Genomic DNA, 20,074 nt, shown 5'->3' with positions numbered 1-20,074 from the left:
TGGTTATGCCATAACACTATATTCCAAGTCAGTGGGAAGTGGTGCAAAAGTAATTACAGCAAAAGGAAACAGTGGTTTGTCTGATGCGGTGAAATCAGAGGCATTTTTACCTGAGAAGGAGTGCTGTGTGCCTGCACTGGACAGCTCGGATGTGCCGCCAATAGCCAAGATACCCTCTTTCCTATTGATGGCCTTCCGGAAGCTCTTTGCAATGTCACTGCTCTTTAGCTCCTGAAAGATCTGTGCAGATACATGGGACCATAAAATTAATTATAAAATAGATTGATTTACACAGTTTCAGTCATGCTCAAATACATGATACAGAAAACACACATTCACCTTATTACTTTACAGCATCTATAGGGCCAACTATTAACCTTAGTGTACTTATAAGATGGGTGATACTTTAAAATAACGTTTTAACTAAAATGTTTGTCCTTAATATTTTTATTATGTAAAAACTGTCCCTCGACACCATCCTGTATTCTGAAAAATCACTGCGCAGTGTGTCATGCCTAACAGCACATTTTAGCCCGGGACTTTGTTCACAATATAGTACCTTACTGCTTAAATACACCAACCAACGCATCCACACATAAAAAAAGAAAATATGTATTACTAATCTAAAAATACATGAACACACATGAGGTCCTTGAAACTAAACAGATGCACATATTTTATGACATGTGGCATGTGTGGGTAATTAAAACATGATTGTCAGTGCCAAGTGGAATATCTAGTGAACGGATTCTGCTAGCAGCTGCTCATAACCTCCTCACAGCAGTGCAAACAAACAACCATTCATTGGGATGATATGCCCCATTTGCAGGAAGCATCAACAGTATTAGTTTTATCTATCAACATTTACTGACTGTAAAATAGTCTCTGTAATATTCTGGACTGCAGAATTATTCAGCAAGGACACCTTAAATTGATTGAAAAATGAGGGACTTTTACATTGTTATCAAAAAAAAAAAAAAAAATTCAAAATCACTTATGAACTTTCTATTTATCAAAAAATCCTGAAAAAATGTATCACATAACTATACTGCATATTATAATAATAAGACCCATTATTAATAAATTAGCACAGATAATAACTGAGCATCAAATTAGTATATTAGAATGTTTTCTGAAAGACTATGTGATACTGAAGACAGCATTAATGATGCTTAAAATTCAGCTTTGCATTACTGGAATAATTGACATTTTAAAATATATTCAAATGGAAAACAGTTATTTTAAATTGTATAATATTTCATAATATTAATGTGTTTAGTGTATTATTGAACAATGCAGCCTTGGTAATTATACGAAACGTTAAAAATCTTTTAAATTATTATTAATTATTCTAAACTTTTTTGGCCTATTTTATTATCTGATCATCTAGAAAAGTAACAGCACAACTCTCCTAAACCAGCCTGCACAGTTTAACGTATCATATCTGTAGCACATGAGATGAGATCCACAAGCAGCGTTTAATACTAATTATTTCATCAATCTTTTAGTACCACTAATTACTAAAAATGATGAAATGGTGAACAGGCCATCTGGATTCAGCCCTGAGACTCTAATCTCAAAGTAAAATGTATTGTCTATTGTCCATATATGCTGAAAGCTACTGCTGAATATGCAAATCTGGGATTTGACCCCTACTCTAAAAGATGCACCTTGTGTTCTCCCATTCAAATCTCATGCTTGCACAGTACGATATCAGAATATCACAGTACAATCAATCACTATAGGCGATCATGTAAATGTTTTACCTCGCAACAATAATATTTGATTTGCAAATGAAGCCTATAGACTGCACAAAGCATTAATTCACTGGACTACATTTTATTTTCCAAAGCACTGCAATGAACAGTTTTAAGCGTAGTTAGGATGAGTATGTAGAGGTTTATAATTATTTTTTGGATATTAAGGAATCTTGTGTCCATGAGGAAAAGAACAGTTTGTAGACACTTACAGATACAAACTCTTCAAAGCTGATCCTGTTGTCCTTGTCTTTGTCACCATCTTCCATCAGTTTCTGGATGATCTCTCGGACTTTGTACCCTGGCAGAGGCAGATTGGCCTCTTTGAACAGGTCATGGAGCTCATGGTCAGAGATAAAGCCATTGCCATTCAAATCTATGGAGAGAAATGAAAACTATTGGTTTGGTGTCAACATCTTGCCTGCAACAAGCACAAAACATTTAGGATGCAAGGTAACGTTGTGAGGTAAAAATGTGAGGACATGCAATTGAAATAGTTTGATTAGCTAAAATTATCAGAGAAAAACTATTTTACTGCTTATGCATGCAAAATAAAACGTTTTGGAAATGTGAAAACAATGTCAATGTAACATTTGAATACAAAAACAAATGCATCGGTGCACTTAAATGCAACTACAAAAATCTAAGAAAAATATTATTTATAGAATTTATCCTTAAGACTAAAACACAGGCCACATTTTTAGCAAGTAGTGGTTCATGCAGAACATTTTTACTGAGCTTCAAGCAAAGCATTCTGGTATCGTCTTATCCACAAAAGCAGGATATTGTGTTATAGGATCTCTCAAATTACTGCTATCTGTCATCATACTAAAACAGAATATACAACATTAAAATAACCATTAAGAACTGTCAGCCACTGGGTTTTTTCTAGTATGCGCATTACAATACCAGGACATGCACAACAATTTAGGCTTCAATGTTCTGCCCAGTCTGCTGGAGAAATCAGATAAAAGGGGGAATGCAGTCTGAGGCACATTCTTGTCAAGGACCATAAAAAAATAAAAAAATAAAAAAAATCCAAATACCACAAACTTCAAAAACCAGACCTATACACCAAAGTCTCAGATCGCAAATCGCAGTATGCTCTTTAAAAGGTGTCATGAACTGAGAAATCAAATTTTCCTTGATCTTTTGACATGTAAGAGGTCACTGTACTATAAAAACATCCTGTAACTTCCTCGTTAGACCAAAAACAGCTTTTATTGAAACCAAGTTCTGAAGACAACTTGTTTTGGATTTTGTCACATTATGACGTAATAATAATGTGGCGAAAGACTGCCTCTGCAGAATCAGATCAATGTCTTCTTTTACATCATTGCGTCTTTGGCCCCGCCCACTAGCGCATTAGTGAGATGCATTAGAGAAGAAGAGAGATACAGGATCACTGGACTAAAAATAACATTACTTGACAAAGTTTCCTAATGCTAGGAAAGAGCTTATTTATTTTCAACTATGTGAATGTCTCAGCAGAGCATTATTTGTTGTTCGGCTATTTTCACTGTGGATTCTTTGGTAAATCAGTCACAATTTCGGCGCAGGCTTTGTAAACAGACTTTTACAGTAAGATATGGGCCCGACAGTAATGCCAACATGTCAGTAACCATGTTAATTGTAATCACTGCATTCATGCACCCAACAGACATGTCTGTCATCGGCTACATGCTCATCACTGCAACCTTTTATGCGACAGGAGTAGATCTAAATATAATGCTATAATCAACACTTTTTATGATTAGTTAATCTCGACAGCTGCAGCCTAATAGTAAAAACGTAGTAAAAGTTTTTGAGAGAGTTCCACACGTAATACTTATTTCATACAAGATGTTAGCCAGTCACAGCAGTGGGCATTTACATTCAAGTCTCACAGCAGACACACCTCTTCCAACAGAGCCTTCAAATCAGAGGGCTACAATCAGGGCTGAAAATGGCCTTTTTTATTTCTAAATTATGCCATTTTTTATGTAAAAATCATACTAACATTATAAGTGCACCTTAGGAAACATAAAATAATTTAAAAATGCAGTTCATGACCCCTTTAATGACTTACTTTTTGTAAATCTATTGACATACTATATTAATACTATGCAATCTATGCAATACTGAAACCCAGGTAGTGGCTGACACGGATGTTCCAAGCCTTTAAAAACCACTTCAACAATCTCCACTTCTGGAGCACACAAAGAGCTCTTGAAGAAATACTTATAATATATATATATATATATATTTATATATCATCCAGCACTGAACAGATCATTTTCATTCCAGCATAAGCAGATGGGGATGGACACTCAGAACAGGAAAAAATGCAGAATTTTGCAGCTGGGCATGGAAGACCCACCTTTTAGTTAAAGGTCCCGTTCTTCGTGATCCCATGTTTCAAACTTTAGTTAGTGTGTAATGTTGTTGTTAGAGTATAAATAAAATCTGTAAAATTTTAAAGCTCAAAGTTCAATGCCAAGCGAGATATTTTATTTAACAGAAGTCGCCTACATCGAACGGCCAGTTTGAACTACATCCCTCTACTTCCTTCTTTAATGACGTCACTAAAACAGTTTTTTGACTAACTTCCGCCCACAGGAATACACAAGAGTTGCGTTTGTAGAGTGTGTTTGTCGCCATGTCGTCGAAACGCTGTTATTTTCATCCCGCAGTCCAATCACCGGGTCTGATTCCGGCTCAAATTGATAGGGTAAAATTAAAGACATGTTTACAATAACACTGAGCGCGTGCATCTCCACGTTATGGTAAGAGGCGTGACCTTTCCGGGCAAGATGCGCTAAACTGCAGTCGAATCACAACACAGGAACCGCTGGCACAATCAGAACTCGTTACGTATTTCTGAAGGAGGGACTTCATAGAACAAGGAAGTCATCAGCCCGTTTTTATGACAGTGGAAACAGCGGTATACAGATAAGTAAATTATGTGAACAATACTGTGTTTTTTTACACGCGAAACATGAACACATGTTATATTGCACACTATAAACACAATCAAAGCTTCAAAAAAACACGAAAAACGGGACCTTTAAAAGAACCAATCACATTGCTGGCCTTTTTTTTCTTTTCTTTTTTTCACTATAGAAAATTAAATAGTTAGACCTGTCTGAAATGTTTTGTTTTTTTACATTTTTGCATGATCTTTTGCGAGCCAAATAAGCAAGCTTTTTATTCTATTTTTGCTTATTTAACCTGTTATTGAAGTGTCAGAAGTATCTTAGTGTCTCAGTACATTAACATAGTGCCAATATAAAGATGCGTATTCTTATTTTTCCATATTTTAATTCTAATATCTAATAATCTAATCATTTCTAAAAATCTCAACTGTACTTGCTTGACATGTGAAAACATTGTTCTCGTGTGTACATTTGAGCTTCCGTTGACCATATTTGTTGTGCTTTATGACTGTGTATTGGTCAATGTTTATATGTGAATAAAAGCTTAAATGATATCTGTTAATTAAATAAATCGATCATGAATTAAGCCGCTTGATTCTAATGGATTTACGATCTCTTTATGAACTTTTTGAAGCGTCAAAGTTTTGGGTGAATGAACTTTCAGTAGAGGGGATCTCTCAGATATATCTTCATTTGTGCTTTGAAAATGAACAAAAGAGATTTATTTTGCAGCTGGGTGTGCAAAATATGGCAAATGTTCAGTACACAATTAACGCTACAAATAAATTAAGAGATCCGAGTCCTATTCAAACTGAATCTTTTGGAGAAACTAGGAGAATATCTATACACAAATATGACCGTAAACAGTTGCTGGTATGGAGACAAAAGTCCACAAGGACAGTTTAAAAAGCCAGGCAACAGGTTATGCCAAAAACTTTATGGAATCAAATGAAAAACCCAGATGGTTTCTCTGAGCAAAACAATGCAGACTGTCAGGAAACACGCCGCACATGAAGTTAGGAGGACCGATAACAACATTACAAAACAATTACATAGCACACACACAAATCTAGAGTTTCCTAATCAATGGCTTTTAAAACTAGAAGCCAAATGAGACATTTGAAAATAGTGTAATGTAGCTGTTTTCATCTATGCAAAGAAAACAAAGACAAATCAGTAGAAATCACAAGATACGTAAAGGAAAAAGGACACCTATATGGGCAGCATGCCAAGTTGTGATTAGAGTAGACAAAACTGGTTGGACAGGAAGAACACTTACCGACTTTCCCAAAGGCCTCCCGCAACTCCTCCAGCTCTTCTTTGGATATCTTTCCTGCCATCTCCCCGAAGAACAACCTGAAGCTCTCTCAGTCGAATAAAGTGTGTCCTTCTGTGGAGAGAACACAAAACTTTATTGTGTGGACTTCCAAATTGTGGTAAAGACACATTGGCACCTGTCTTCCAAGAGAGAAACCTGGAAGTGGGATTGTACAGTAAGATGATGATAAGACATGCAAATGACATGCAAATGTCTATCAAGCATGCAACAGAGTAGACTATATTTGGGCAAAATGTATGTTCGAGAGGGCGCGTCAAGGCAAGTCCTTTTGAATGCAACCTCATTGTAATGCAAGCAATGCAATCACATGATTCTTTGCCATGACGATGACTGAAAAATTACTTCATCCATTTAAAGGACTAGATATTATGTTTAGTCAACAGCAGAGTCGACTGGAAATAGAGGCTAGCAAAAGCCTAGCAAATAGTCGCATATCCAGTTAGTGCACACTGAAAATGGTAGAACAGAAAAAAATAAACTAAAGGAAAGTGTCCAATCCACAAATCCAAAAGTCAAAGTCTGGACATGTTTCTTTGGAAGATCAGTGTGTTATTTTATCTCTGAGTTATGATAGATGCGTACAAATCTGAACACCAGATGCAGTACTTATCTGTCCAACAGTCAGTCTGCTTTTATTTAATTGTGTAAGTTGACCTAACAACTACCCTCTTAAAAATAAAGGTTCCAAAGTCATGCCATAGAAGAACAAATTGAGTTTTTTCATTTGATATTTTTCCATTTTTTCTTAGTGTGAAGATCATTTTATTAACCTAAACAACCCTTTTCCACTATATAGAACCTTTTGCGCAATGCAAAGGTTCCATGGGTGTTAAAGGTTCTTCATGGAGCCATTAACGCCAATAAAGAACCTTTACATTTAAGAGTGTAGCAAAAACCTTATCACCCATACAGAATAAGCAGTAGCCTACACTAAGCACAATACACTAAAACCAAATGTAAATATTTGTCCAGGTTATCACAATAATTAATATAGTCCATTTAATTGCAGTATTATGGCATTGGCCCAACATGTCATTGAGCAGCGATGAACACTACTGTAGCGTACCGCTTGAATCGAGGCCACAACTAAATAAAAACTGTAAAGCAGAGTCCACCCACCACAGCTGAACTGAGAACAGATGGAGAGCTCTAGCCTCAATCATGCTCTGCTGTACAAACTGACCTGAGATCTGCTCTTACAGGCAGCGATCAAGACACTGCAGCACTATAAGGAGCCCAAGATGCATCTTCCTGTTAGCAGCTACTACCTTACAAGAACTCATGATGATTCAGGACACACCCGCAGCGCATGTCAACATCTCCATTCCCATAGTCGTCACTCCAGCTTTTTTTTCATCAGTTATGTCATTAGCGGTGCCAGCTGTCCAACCACACCCTGGTGGGACAGCATAAAGTTAAAAATGCTCTAAAATGAGTCAATGTCCTGCCAATGTTACATAATGGTTAAAATGTTTATTGTGTAAATAACTCTTAAAGACAGCACCGGATTGCGATTATTGGGCAATATTTTCTCAAGGTCTACATTTGAAGTCATCCTTCAGCTATTCAGAAGACCAACACGGAAACATTGCTGGAATTTTTAGGAAAAAGACAAAACACAAATGGGCCAAATCTCCACCCTTGTGGCATCCCTTTCGCTGAGAACAGTGCGCTACATACCTTTATTGAATCACCAGTTGGAATCGTTTCTTCCACAATTCACGCTTTAATAAGCTTCTTCACAATCTAAGCATAGATCCAGTCTAATTTGACTAAGGTTTGTTTACTTCCCAAATGAGTAAAGAGTAGTTTAACCTCATGGGACTGAGTCATGCACAAATCTAAGCAACCAGAGAATCCTGTCTAGTCACTAGATTTTCAGTGTCTCTAAGGACTGCCAACAGTGCACGAGTGATTGAACAAAGTCAAAACCATTATGCAGCGTTAAGTTACAAAGCAAAAGCAAAGAAAAAAACTGCCACAGAATTGCTTTCTTGGGGCTTTGATTGAAAAACAAAGTTGAGCATGTGCTCCACCACAAAAAAAAAAAAAATGGATTTACCAGTCTGACGAGATGAAAAAAACTGCTTTGAAATCTCAGTTAACACAACCAGTTACCCCAAAACTGCTTCCTTCACTCCAAACTGCAAACAGATGCAACAAATGTTAACTCAAACAACAGACGTCTTTCACAGATGCTGTGCCGTTAGCAGAGCAGCTGGGAAAATAGTCAGACAGACAGAGAATGCTTTCGCCCAGAGAATGTGGGATGTAGAGGAGATGAGAAGAAGCAAAAAAAGAGAAAAAGAGAGACAAACCGTCCCGATGCGTACTGAGAATGGGGCTGTAGGCAGCAGCGGTCGCAGCAGTACAGGCAGTGCTCGCTCCACACCCTTCAAGGCTAATCTGAAACACCAGCATTCCTGCCTGCCTCACAAAGACCTATGGCAGCAAGTCATAACACTTCCTGACAGGCTATGGGAGTCGCGGTCGGCGTGTCCATCGGAGAGGGAGGAGGGATAGGCAGGCGCAGACGGAGAAGGAGAAGGAGAGGGGGAGGGGAAAGCGTGCATGCTTTTCTTTTTTCTTTACTACCAACGTTTCCATCCCAGATGTACTGACTAAAGCAATAAAGTCACGAGAGAGAAAAGCTCAATGCATCTCTTAAATCCAAATACCGTCACTCACCTTAAAACATCCTGTTGCTTTAAAAAGTCGCTACTGGACGGAAAAAATAACACTGTGGACAGACATATGCTGAATCACTTGAAACTCCACTGAATCACTTGGAAACACATGCTGAACATGTGATATCTTTGCATGTTCAAGCAGAAAGACAGTTCAAATAAACAGATTGTGCTTTTATGTAGTTAAAAAACAGTGTCAGCGCAAAAACTGCTGCCATTCGGCTACAAAAATAAATAAAACATTTTGTAATATCCTCCCAATCTCTCAATGGCAAACTAATTTCAAGGACGACTGAGCGGGTATGTAACAAAGACTCATTCATTTGCTAAGGAAACAGGCCACATGAGAAATAACAGAACATTCCCAGAGATAGACCTTAAATGAGGGCATGATGACCTCAAAACACACCCTTACTGTTTCAATTCAGAATTAAATTGATCAAATTTGGCGTCTGCATCATAATCTTATTTCCCATAGCCTAAAGCCTAAAGTTGTTGGCAAACAGCAAGTGGGTTATAAATGGGCCTGGGTTTTAGTGAACTGCTAAAACCCAAAGTTAAAATAGCCCACCTCCACCTATTGTGGCCCCCAGATATGCCTGTCCCTCCCGTTTTGCCCATTTTGTGAAAACAAAAGTCTCTATGAAAAGTAATAGTATAACTCTCGTGATCTCGGACAAGTTGCATGACAGGACAAACATAGTATCATTAGCATATGACCACTCACATTTACATTTCAAAGCGTATTCAGCAGAAACTTGGCCGCACCCTGATGAATAAGCGTGAACTATGTTGTATTTCACATGCAATATAAAGGTTAGCTAATCATACCATATCTTATTTGTATTCAGAGATCTATACAACCATTGCCTGGCAAGTCCAGAATGATATATCTTCTACAAGATATATCAGTCTGGTCAGTCCGCCCTCCGTCGCGCCTCGAGTCAACTCCAAACCGTACCGTGCAATCAGATTAGTTTATTTCAGTGACGCAAACAGCGTCACTCTAGTGCGGCAAAAGTCCCTTCAATATCAACAAAGATGGCGCACGCGAGACCCGAGAGTTTGTTCTATTCAGCCGTGAATTCAGTTTTAAATGACCAAAAACACATTAAGTCATTAAAACCCCAGCAGCTGACAGCACTAGAAGATTTTATTTTAAAAGAAGACGTTTTCGCATTGCTTCCCACTGGCTTTGGGAAAAGCTTAATATATCAGTTAGCTCCGCTCGTTGCAAAGAAGATGTCATTGTGTGAAACTCCTGTTGTGGTCGTGGTGTCTCCTCTACTTGCACTCATGGAGCAGCAGGTAACGGAGGCCTCCAAGCTCGGAGTTACCGCTATGCAGTTATGCTATCCGCCCTTCTCTGATTGGTTTACTCTGCTTCCTGTTTGCTTGGATTTGCTCCACCCTAGAAATCGAATTGATTCAATGGCGACCAGACTCATCCGCTGGTACAGCGGTGAGGCTGGATTTTCCAGGCAAATACAACCATGCCTCTACCCACATTTTTACTCTAAAAATGTATCTACATACAATTCACCAAAGTTTCCAGCTAAAATGAACAGTAGAGACAGTAAAACAACAACAAGGTCAATTCATTTTCACAGGAGCTATGATCACAGAAACAGATTATTGATTAATAGACCTATTTTATTTCCTTGTAAAATACTATGTCATAGCATTTTACCATAGTGCATGATTTGTAAACTAATACATTTTGACATTTGCATCTCTATATGTATCTTTTCTACCGTAGTAAACTTGCTCGGCAGCTCACCTGGTACAATATTGCACTCAGGTACGAGTCCTGTGAAACATAAGTCAAGATAAAAGAGCTCAAAGACTTGTAGAAGCAAGCTGAAATGGCATTGTTGCTTCAGCAAATGCAGTTATTATCTCATGTTTGCTTTTGTTAACACTATCGGTTAGGTTTAGTGTCGGGTTTAGTTTAGGTGCTACGTTATTTTCAAATGAGAGCATTAACCTTGTAGCGCCACTCACCGAACATTTTATTTCTGCCGTGATATGTACAACAACCAACGTAATAAAACATTGCCAGATTCACATGCTGGGAATTTGACTTTGAAAGTATCACAAAACATGGAGGAAGCAATATATTCTATATGTAGATATGTGTGTAATTTTTAAGGATTGTTAAAAAAAAAAAAAAAAAAAAAATCTCATCCCAGCTTAAGAGACAACAAATCATTGTGGAACAAAACAAACCAATGGCATGATCTGGGAGCGGAACTATCTGTTTGTCTAACCATAACCAATGGCTGATACAAGAACGCATTTATAAAACCTGTTTGAAAACAATCATTATGTTTTCAATGTTGTTTGGTGATGCTAGCTGCACAGAAATTACACACTTTACCAAAAACCATGTTGGAGCAACTAATGACTAACATTATTAAAAAAATTAAGGTTTTACGGGAGCTTTGCACACATTTCTAGACACAACTGAAAGGTTCCTTCTATTATGAATGTCTAAATGTGTTACCAGTCCACAGAGGAATTTTGACATTCCTGAAGCTCAGGTTACAACACATCACCTGTTAAACAAGTCATATCCTGAAGATCAGGAACATTGAGTTTAAAGAGGCAGAACTGTAGTAGAAAAATCCACCTAACAACTGGAGAACACAGTTTGGTTGGTTCTTCAAAATTCCACCATTGCAAAACAATAAATCTGATTTTAAAAGGTCTCTCATCTCTGTTGCTGAAACTTGCTGGAATTTTGTTGCCTGAGCCCTGAGGAACAATAGTGTGGAGAGTAAAGGAGCAGTACAAAGGTCTCCTTCAGTGCAAACCATGAAGACAGGTGTTCACTTACAGATGCTTTTGTAAACTCAACCCGCATTGCACACAGGACATTTACTGAAGCGAGAGAGAGAGAGAGAGAGAGAGAGAATGATTTTATATGAACCAAGAAATAACAATCTAATTATGCAAAACGTATATTTTTAAAATTTTAATTCTTATGTTAGCTTTTTAGTAGTATTATGTAGTATTTCAAGTATTTATTTAAAACATTGTAAAATACCTAAGTGAAATGTTCTTAACTAACATTAAATCGTCACAACTCTTTATGCAAAAGATATTTAAACAGGAAATTCTCTCAAAAAAATTCAGTATGGAGGAACTTGAATGCCACAGTAAACCTGACACTTCAAGCAAACATGTTCATTCCTAAGGGCTCTACGTAACATGATCTTTTAATCAGACCCATTCAAAATATCAGTGTGAAAATAAAAGTGATGAAATCAACCAACAGAATTTACTGTTTCAAAACAACATGAAGACATATCAAAACAATACTGTACTTTGCAGTATATTTAGAGCAATCCAAATGTGATTCAGAGTCAGACAACAAATTAGTAGGGAGAAATAGCTGATTGTTGATATGACCCCTTCCCAGCATTCAATAGAGAAAGATTTTAAACACTGAAGAAAAGCAAGGAACATGAAGTCCAGTTAAGAGAATAGCAACAATATTCACAACATTCAGATTCACAAAAGTGGACATTTGAGGTGAATGCAGGTTTGTGTAGTCAGAGCAGGAGTGTTTAGTCTACAGCCTCCACTGGTTTATCATAGATCATAAAGCATGAATAAACCAGTGAAGTACTACAAAACCACATTAAAAAGACAGACTACCGGTTTGAAAATGTTGTCGTCAAGTGGTTCCAAACCTGTAAAACTCTCTTTCTTATATGGAACACAAAAGGAAATGTTTACTTTAGCAAAATGTTAATGTTGCAAAAAGCATCTTAAAAAGTAGTTTTTTTTTTTTTTTACATCTTGTCTAACTGTAAGTTTGAGGATCTGTAACATGTAGTTCTCACTGGATCCAGCAGGTTTAGCATTAAAGTCCCCCTGCAGTCAATAATTTTGTTCCTTAAAACTCATCTCTGATTTTTTTATTTTTTTTTTGTCCTGTGAAAATTTCTTTATGCCTTAAAATAGCTTGAACGTAACTTTTGCTTCATTTAGTATATGCGGATTCATGAATATGTAAATTAGCCCCTGCCTCCACTCAGTCACAGCAGCTCGGACCTGATACATGTTACACTCACTCAACTGTAGTAAACACTACACAAAGGCAAGAATTCAGACAGAAACTGATTCTTCAGAAGAAGAGGTAGGGCGAATTATACAGGGTCGTCTACAAGTCCATGTATCAGAATGGTAATGCGTTTTATGTATCATTCTCTACAACGTTCGACACATAACAGTGATATGATTATATGATTGATATGATTAGCATTTTGCTTAACAGCTAATAATGTGTTGCTAATGTTACACAAACCATGTTCCCTTTCACCATCTCAGTGTCAAACAGCTGCCTTCTAAAAATCAGCATCTTTAGAAATGCTTTGAACATCATGACAGGATTGGTTATAGAAAAACAGTATGCATCCATTTGGGGGAACTAAACTAGCTCCTATTTCAGAGTAGGGTCTAAACCAGCGCTGTATTGGTCACACGCACGCAAAACAATTCACATTTGTGAATACCGTGCTTAAATGACACCACTATCGGTCGCTTCAGAGTTTCTATTGCCGGTGCGATTGCAACCAGGAAAATGGCCCAGGGGAAAATTGGTTCTTGGGGAACTACCCCTAGTGGCTAGTTCCTATAACTTAGTTCCTATAACTATGTGGTGCAAAAGTCCCTTATATTACACATATTCATACTATATAGAACATACTTTTTAGCGCATGCAAACTACTAATTTTAAAAAAAGTACATACTCAAGAGAGTATGTGATTTCAGACGCAGCAAATATTTTTAGAACATGTAAAACTGCATTTTATACTTCTTCCTAAGTGGAAAAAGCTCTTATTCACAGTAAGAAAAAAATTGTTTAAAAACAGAAAAGGTACTACTAATTTTCTGCCAAGTTTACAGACATTTCCTTTAACCCTAAAATACAATGCAATGCGTAATTCAAAATACATATGTAAAAAAATCAATATGGAAAATTCCTTCATATTAAAGTTCACTGGGCCCTGTTTTTACTGACTTTTATTAGAGTGCTGTTGCATGACAAGACTCAAAGTTTGGTGGATTTTATGAGGGGAAAATATGGCAGAACTGGGGTGGAACCATCTAGACTTCCCAAAACACTGAGCCCAACAGATGAAGACAGACAAATGAAATTTTTGTTTTTTTTCATAATCACTCAAGACTATTAGTGATGTGCCCACTAGAAGAGACAGAGATACACAACAGCCCTGTTGAATATTAGTAAATAGAAGCCAACCTTGAGATACTTCAGTCTGTAGCGTAAGTAGAAACTGTTACATTTGTGGTGGGTTCAGTACAGCACGGTCTATTTTCTGTAACTATCCTAAGAGTCATGGCACCATCACGTAGATGGGTATCATGTAAAATAATCAAGATTCATTCAGCATGATCTAGCCAAATGCTTGGAGGTCATGAGCAAACAGCCTCCCACAGACATTGCTGAGGCATTTTTGTCCTGACATCACTTTAACCTCAGTTTTGACAATGGCATCCAAACCACAAAGTTCTCCAGGAACGGCTCTAACCGAGAACATGCTCTTGTGAGCCGGCTGCAAGTAACACTTACAGCTGAGGAATGAAGGGCTTGGAGAATGCGAGACAGCTCTTGGAGGAAGAATATAACCACAGCACGACAGAACTTAGTACGAGCAGTGTTTCGAGGACAAAGGCAGACATCACTTAAGACACTGGCTTTGTTATGATCGAGAATGCAGACAGATTCACCTTCCTGAACCAATCACAGCTTTGGGAAAGCAATGTAAGATATCTGAGCTCTCAGTATTTGTTATGGCCTTTTCAAAGGTTGTCTGTCGTGCAAAAAAGTCAAAGCCACACATTCCTATCTAGCCCAGCAGTGCGGGCAGGGAATTGCCTCAGAGTCTAGGGCTTTGCACCACAACAACTCACACTACTGGCTGCTAAAATATGCAATACAGTTCGCATCCAGTAGATAATCACATCGCTTACTTCAGCACAGTCTGGAAATGTGTTCCATTCGACAGTAAATGCCCAGTGAAGTGAACATCAGAGTATTCCACCAAATGAGATTCCAATCACTGAGAACAGGGAATAAGGTAAATAAATAAATGCAGTAAAAATGATTTGAGGCTACAGCATTTTTAATACATTTTAACAAGAGTGTTTTGTATGCAGTTGTTTGCAGGTATAAATTGTGAAAGATGTGACAATAGCATGGTGCAGAGATTATTATTACAGCGCAACTATCATGATTACAGTTAAATAAGATAAAATACACATATAAGGGGCCATTTACACAACACCATTTTCAACCAAAAACATGGAAAACTTTTTATGCGCTTTGGTTGTTAATTTACACGACAACAGCATTTTGGGGGCCTGAAAACGCAAGCTTTTGAAAATGGGTTTCAAAGTGCAAGTTTTTAAAAACAATACCATTATCATCTTCGTGTAAACTACAAAAAAGTGAATTTGTGAAAACAGTGACATCATGCGCATGTGTATTAGTTCAGTCTATAGGCATGTTGTGTTTCTTTACAGAGTGACATTGCCAACTACTGGCCTGGCAGCATACAGCAATTTTAGTCGCAGATCCATTTGAACTCGCAACACAACAATCGTCACACATTTTGAAAGGATGTTTGGAATTGCATGCTAGCATACTACTCTTACTTGAAATGCAGTAGGCATAGTTTGTACAGAAAGCTAATTTTCTGAACAAATGAGATATTGGAAAGATCAAAGACATCTGTCAAAGTATGCAGTATATTCTAGAAATATGCATGGAATACTGTATCCCATCATGCAATGTGTTCGACTTGACTTTAATTTTTTGACAGTGATGAATGATCTGGAATTAATGTAAACCACAATTTCGACATCTAATTATTACTCATTTGGATTATTATAAGTTAAAGTCACCATGAAATCAAAATCAAAAATTATTATTTTTATAGAATATTACAGTGTATATTATAAAAGATTTATCTGTGCACTCCATTGTTTTGTTTTGTTTTTTAATTCATGTGCCTCATAATCTTTAATCAAAATAACTTCCCTCCCTAACATCTCTTCTCTTCTCTGATGTGTTTACTGGTGCGAGGGCGGGGCAACCTGTCACTCACATGAGATCGACCAATAGCAAACCACAACCATCCAACCAATTACTCATAGACAAAATCAAGCCCTACATTTGTTCTCATTTGAGAAGCTGTTTCACTAAATGTCACAATAGGGAAGAAAATACTGTCACAATTTCCATTTCAATGCGGACTTTAAGAAAGTTTTAAACAAAATGCATACTGCACAGTATACTTTAAATATTCTGCTTTCTGATATATGAACAGCAAAAAAAAAATATTTTCCTAAATTGCAGTAGTTCAATCAAGTCATAGAGCACAAATTAAAGGGTAAGTTCACCCAAAAAATTACATTTCTGTGATTATGTACTCACCCTCATGTTGTTCCAAACCAGTAAGACCTTTGTACATCATCAAAACACAAATTAAAATATTTTTGAGGAAATCTGAGAGGTTTTTTTTTATTTTTTTTATCTCCCATAGAAAGCAACTAAATTACCACATTTATGGTCTAGAGAACTAGTAAAGACATCGTTAAAATAGTCAACATGACTACAGTGGTTCAACGTTAATGTTTTGAAGTGTCGAGAATACAAAACAAAAAACGACTTTATTTAACAATTTGAACTGTTGTCACACGCAGTTGACAGTGAAGGCAGTGCAGGCTTCCGTGTTTATGTCCAAACACCGGCTCAGTATTGGCTGACACTGTACAAGTGAGCAGCATGACGCTACGTGTGATGCTGATGCAGGAGCCGGCCAATAATGAGTCAGTGTTCGGACGCAGAACACAGAAGCCTGCACTGCGTTCACTACGTCAAATGTGCATGACAACAGCTGAAATTGTTAAAGTCATTATTTTTGTTTTTTTTTATGCGCAAAAAGTATTCTCGTTGTTTCATAGCATTAAAGGTGCAGTATGTAAGAATTCTGTCCGCTAGAGGTCGCTAGAGGCCTATTCAAAACAAAGGCGTAGCTTGATGACGCCAAGTTTGAGCGTGGAATCTTGGGACATGTGGTCTTCACATCACAGTCGGAGGAAAACAATTAGGATAGGACTTGGGAAGAAATCATGTTCATGGATGTGATTATTAACGTCATTGTAGTGTGAAGCAGAGCAGGACCGAGTGTTGTGGGAGCTGAACGATGTCGCTGGAGCGATTGCGCAACACACGCCTCACGAGCAGCGGAACTTTTATTATGCCACAGTTGTCGGCGCTGCTTCCGCTTTTCTCTGTTTATCATATTAGATACATTTAAGTGTGTTTAAAATTATTTTATAACGTTACTCTCTGCGTTCGCTCGGTGGCTGCTGTGAGACACTTGTTTGAGACACACTGCAGTTAGATAGATCGATTTTAGAATATCATGTGTTGATAAATGGCATGCAATTCATTTTAAAACGTATTGTATGATGGAGAAAAGTCTGTATTACTGTTACTAAAAATAAAGCTGCATCTGATTATGCTATGTTAGCTACTTGACAAAACAGTGTTTTTCTCTGAGGCATGGTAAAGCATGGTACTCACAAAAAAAATGAAGAAAATTTTATTTATTTTAAACAATAAGACTAAACGTGTTGAGCTATATAACAACAATTATTTTTCTGTCTATAAATGTATCAAAACAGTTGTTCCCTTGCCTATTAAAACATGTAATATATTAAAGCGTCTTTGGTGTTTCCATGGTTTCTACAAAATAAAACCGGAAACCGAGGGTAATGCGGGTATGCCTTGGTTAAAATTGCAATTTTCTCACGATTTACAAATAATTGCAAACATTTGGGATATTCTAAGTACTCAGCTGAACAAAATATATAACACTGGCCCAGTGGTTTTTGGATATTTTACTGCAAAAATCTTACATATTGCACCTTTAAGGCTGAACCACTGAAATCACGTTGACTATTTTAACAATGTCTTTACTACTTCTCTGGACCTTGAATGTGGTAATTTTGTTGCTTTCTATAGGAGATAAAATAATAATAATAAAAAAATTCGGATTTCATCAAAAATATCTTAATTTGTGTACCGAAGATGAACGATGGTTTGCGGGTTTGGAACATGAGGGTGAATAATTAATGACAGAAATTTCATTTTTGGGTGAAACCCTTTAAGACTGCGGTTGACATCAGTGGTTCATCCTCAATAAGTAGGGTCTGATCGAGCACACTGCAGTTTTCCATGCTTTAAATACTACACACTACATTCCAAGTACTGATAAAACAGACTCAAGTCTTTAGCTGTGTTCCGATCATTTATCGCAAGCTAATATAGTAAAATATCACAAAGGGCGTTTCATGTGAAACGAGTTCATTGAGAACGTCACCTACATTATCCATTCATCATCAAATCACAGTTATATTCATTTATAACAACAACCATATGCATGCTTCCGACTGTAAATAAACGCACATCACATGACTAGCCGTCTCTAAAAACCAAATAATGAACACTGAGTATTAACTCAATCTTACTCGTTCAGGGAAAAAAAAAAAACATTTTATAGAAGGATATCGAAATGAAAATGTAAACTACTTCTGCCAATGCAGTGATAGAATCAAACAGTTCCAACTTCCAGTGAGGCTCGCGAGACTGTTTGAAACTCCATTAATTGTAGCTACAATAAATTATAACCTAATGCCTCAGTGATTGTACAACACAATCTGAAAAACAAAAGTGCTCTACAAAGTTTAATAAGTTTATTAACTTACTGCGTCCGCCCTTGTGTTTGTTGCCCTGCTGGCGTTTCACTCGCGCGCACTCACAGAATCACGCTGCACTCACTGGGCTGCGTCTCAACACACAGACAGCTGCCTACATACAGCCTTCTGTGACAGCACAGACTCAAACATAGACAGCAGCCTAACTACACACGATTTATGACAATTGAACTCATAAACACATTGAACTTTCTACCAAACACGACAAGTTGATGTGATTGGGATTTTATTTGGCCAATTTATTTTTTAAATAGCCTACAATAATATTTAAAGTAAACATAAATCTAAAATGAAAACATAAAAAATAAAACTATTAACAAAATCTATACTAGTATATCAATGATAGCCTTCTGAAATGATGCATGATGTCCAGCCCACTTCCCTTGTTGCAGTAGGCTACTATGGTACGGTGATGTTAGGCTATCATATATATATATATATATATATATATATATATATATATATATATATATATATATATATATATATATATATCCTAATAATTATTAGATATTATTATGAAAATGTAGCCAATTATTACTCCCATTATTACATTTCTTTTTTCATTATGTTTCCCCAAGAACACATTAATATGCAAATTATAGATACATTGTATAGATGCATTGTATTGAATGGGAAAACCCATGTATGGTTATTTTACCCATGAAGTAAAATGGTATATCAATTGATTCCATTATATTTTTCATAACATAGTTGACAATCATCTTTAAACAAAGTTTGGTTAAAATAAATAAATAAATAAAATCCTGAAGCCTAAAAATTGATTGGTGAATAAAAATAAAATAAAATAAAAACCATTGTTTTTGCCTATACATGTCATTTCATGTAATTTTATTTTTAAACAACTTAGTCCTGGTGTCCACTACAGAGGTCATAGCATAGCATTTTTTTTCCTCATTTGTTTCTTATGCTCTAAACAAAAAAAACAAAAAAAAATTCTGGGTCTCAGGAGTATATTATTTATTTTGCTATTCACTTGTGTCTCCCAAAATTCCTGATACACATGATTTAAGTCCTGTTGTCCTCTACAGTGGACATGCATAAAGTCGATGTCCTGCATCGTAACAGAAAGCCATATTTTGATTTGAAACCCCATAATATTTTACTGAGATGTTGATTTATGACAAACAATTTGAAAATTAGTCAGATGTAAATGATAATAACAAAATATTATTATATTTCCATTAGGGTGTTAAATTTGATCACTAAATTAATGTCAGCTATTTAGGGAGAGGGAGTGGTCATGGTGAAACATTAGGTATCTCCAAAAAGCCCTGAATGTGCTCTTTACAGGACATCCAGACTTATGTGTGTATATATATACACTGTAAAAAATGACCGTGATTTTGACTGTAAAAATGCTGCGGTGAAAAACTGTCAATTGGTTTACAGAAAGTTTCCGTACTATATACGGTGAATAACTGTAATAGATCTAACGGTACATTTAATGTAATTTCACGGTAAAATACCGTTAAATTCACAGTTTTTGGAAGTGAAAAATAACAATTCATTGTAAAATTTAGAGTGAAAAACCGTAAA

General features: G+C 36.6%; 1 protein-coding gene across 5 annotated transcripts in view; it reads right to left on the bottom strand.

The window, feature by feature from the left end:
• Window positions 1–18,655, bottom strand: part of pls3 (plastin 3 (T isoform)) — a 35,204-nt gene extending 16,549 nt beyond the window's left edge. Inside the window, exons 1-5 of one of the 5 annotated variants that reach the window (XM_048175891.1) lie at window positions 8,345–8,490; window positions 8,074–8,155; window positions 5,952–6,062; window positions 1,970–2,133; window positions 111–240 (exon numbers count right to left, since the gene is read on the bottom strand). In XM_048175891.1, coding sequence (XP_048031848.1) covers window positions 111–240; window positions 1,970–2,133; window positions 5,952–6,012 — 355 coding nt within the window. In that variant the 5' untranslated portion in view covers window positions 6,013–6,062; window positions 8,074–8,155; window positions 8,345–8,490. Of the gene's footprint in view, window positions 1–110; window positions 241–1,969; window positions 2,134–5,951; window positions 6,063–8,073; window positions 8,156–8,329; window positions 8,503–8,699; window positions 8,827–18,505 lie in introns of those variants that run through there. The other 4 variants (XM_048175889.1, XM_048175890.1, XM_048175887.1 and 1 more) reach the window with 4 other exon arrangements.
• Between the last annotated feature and the right edge of the window lie 1,419 nt (window positions 18,656–20,074).

The sequence above is a fragment of the Megalobrama amblycephala genome, linkage group LG23 (assembly GCF_018812025.1).
Source record: "Megalobrama amblycephala isolate DHTTF-2021 linkage group LG23, ASM1881202v1, whole genome shotgun sequence".
Lineage (NCBI taxonomy): Eukaryota > Metazoa > Chordata > Actinopteri > Cypriniformes > Xenocyprididae > Megalobrama > Megalobrama amblycephala.
The sequence above is the reverse complement of the archived record's forward strand: the minus strand, read 5'-3'. Positions and strand labels throughout refer to the sequence as shown.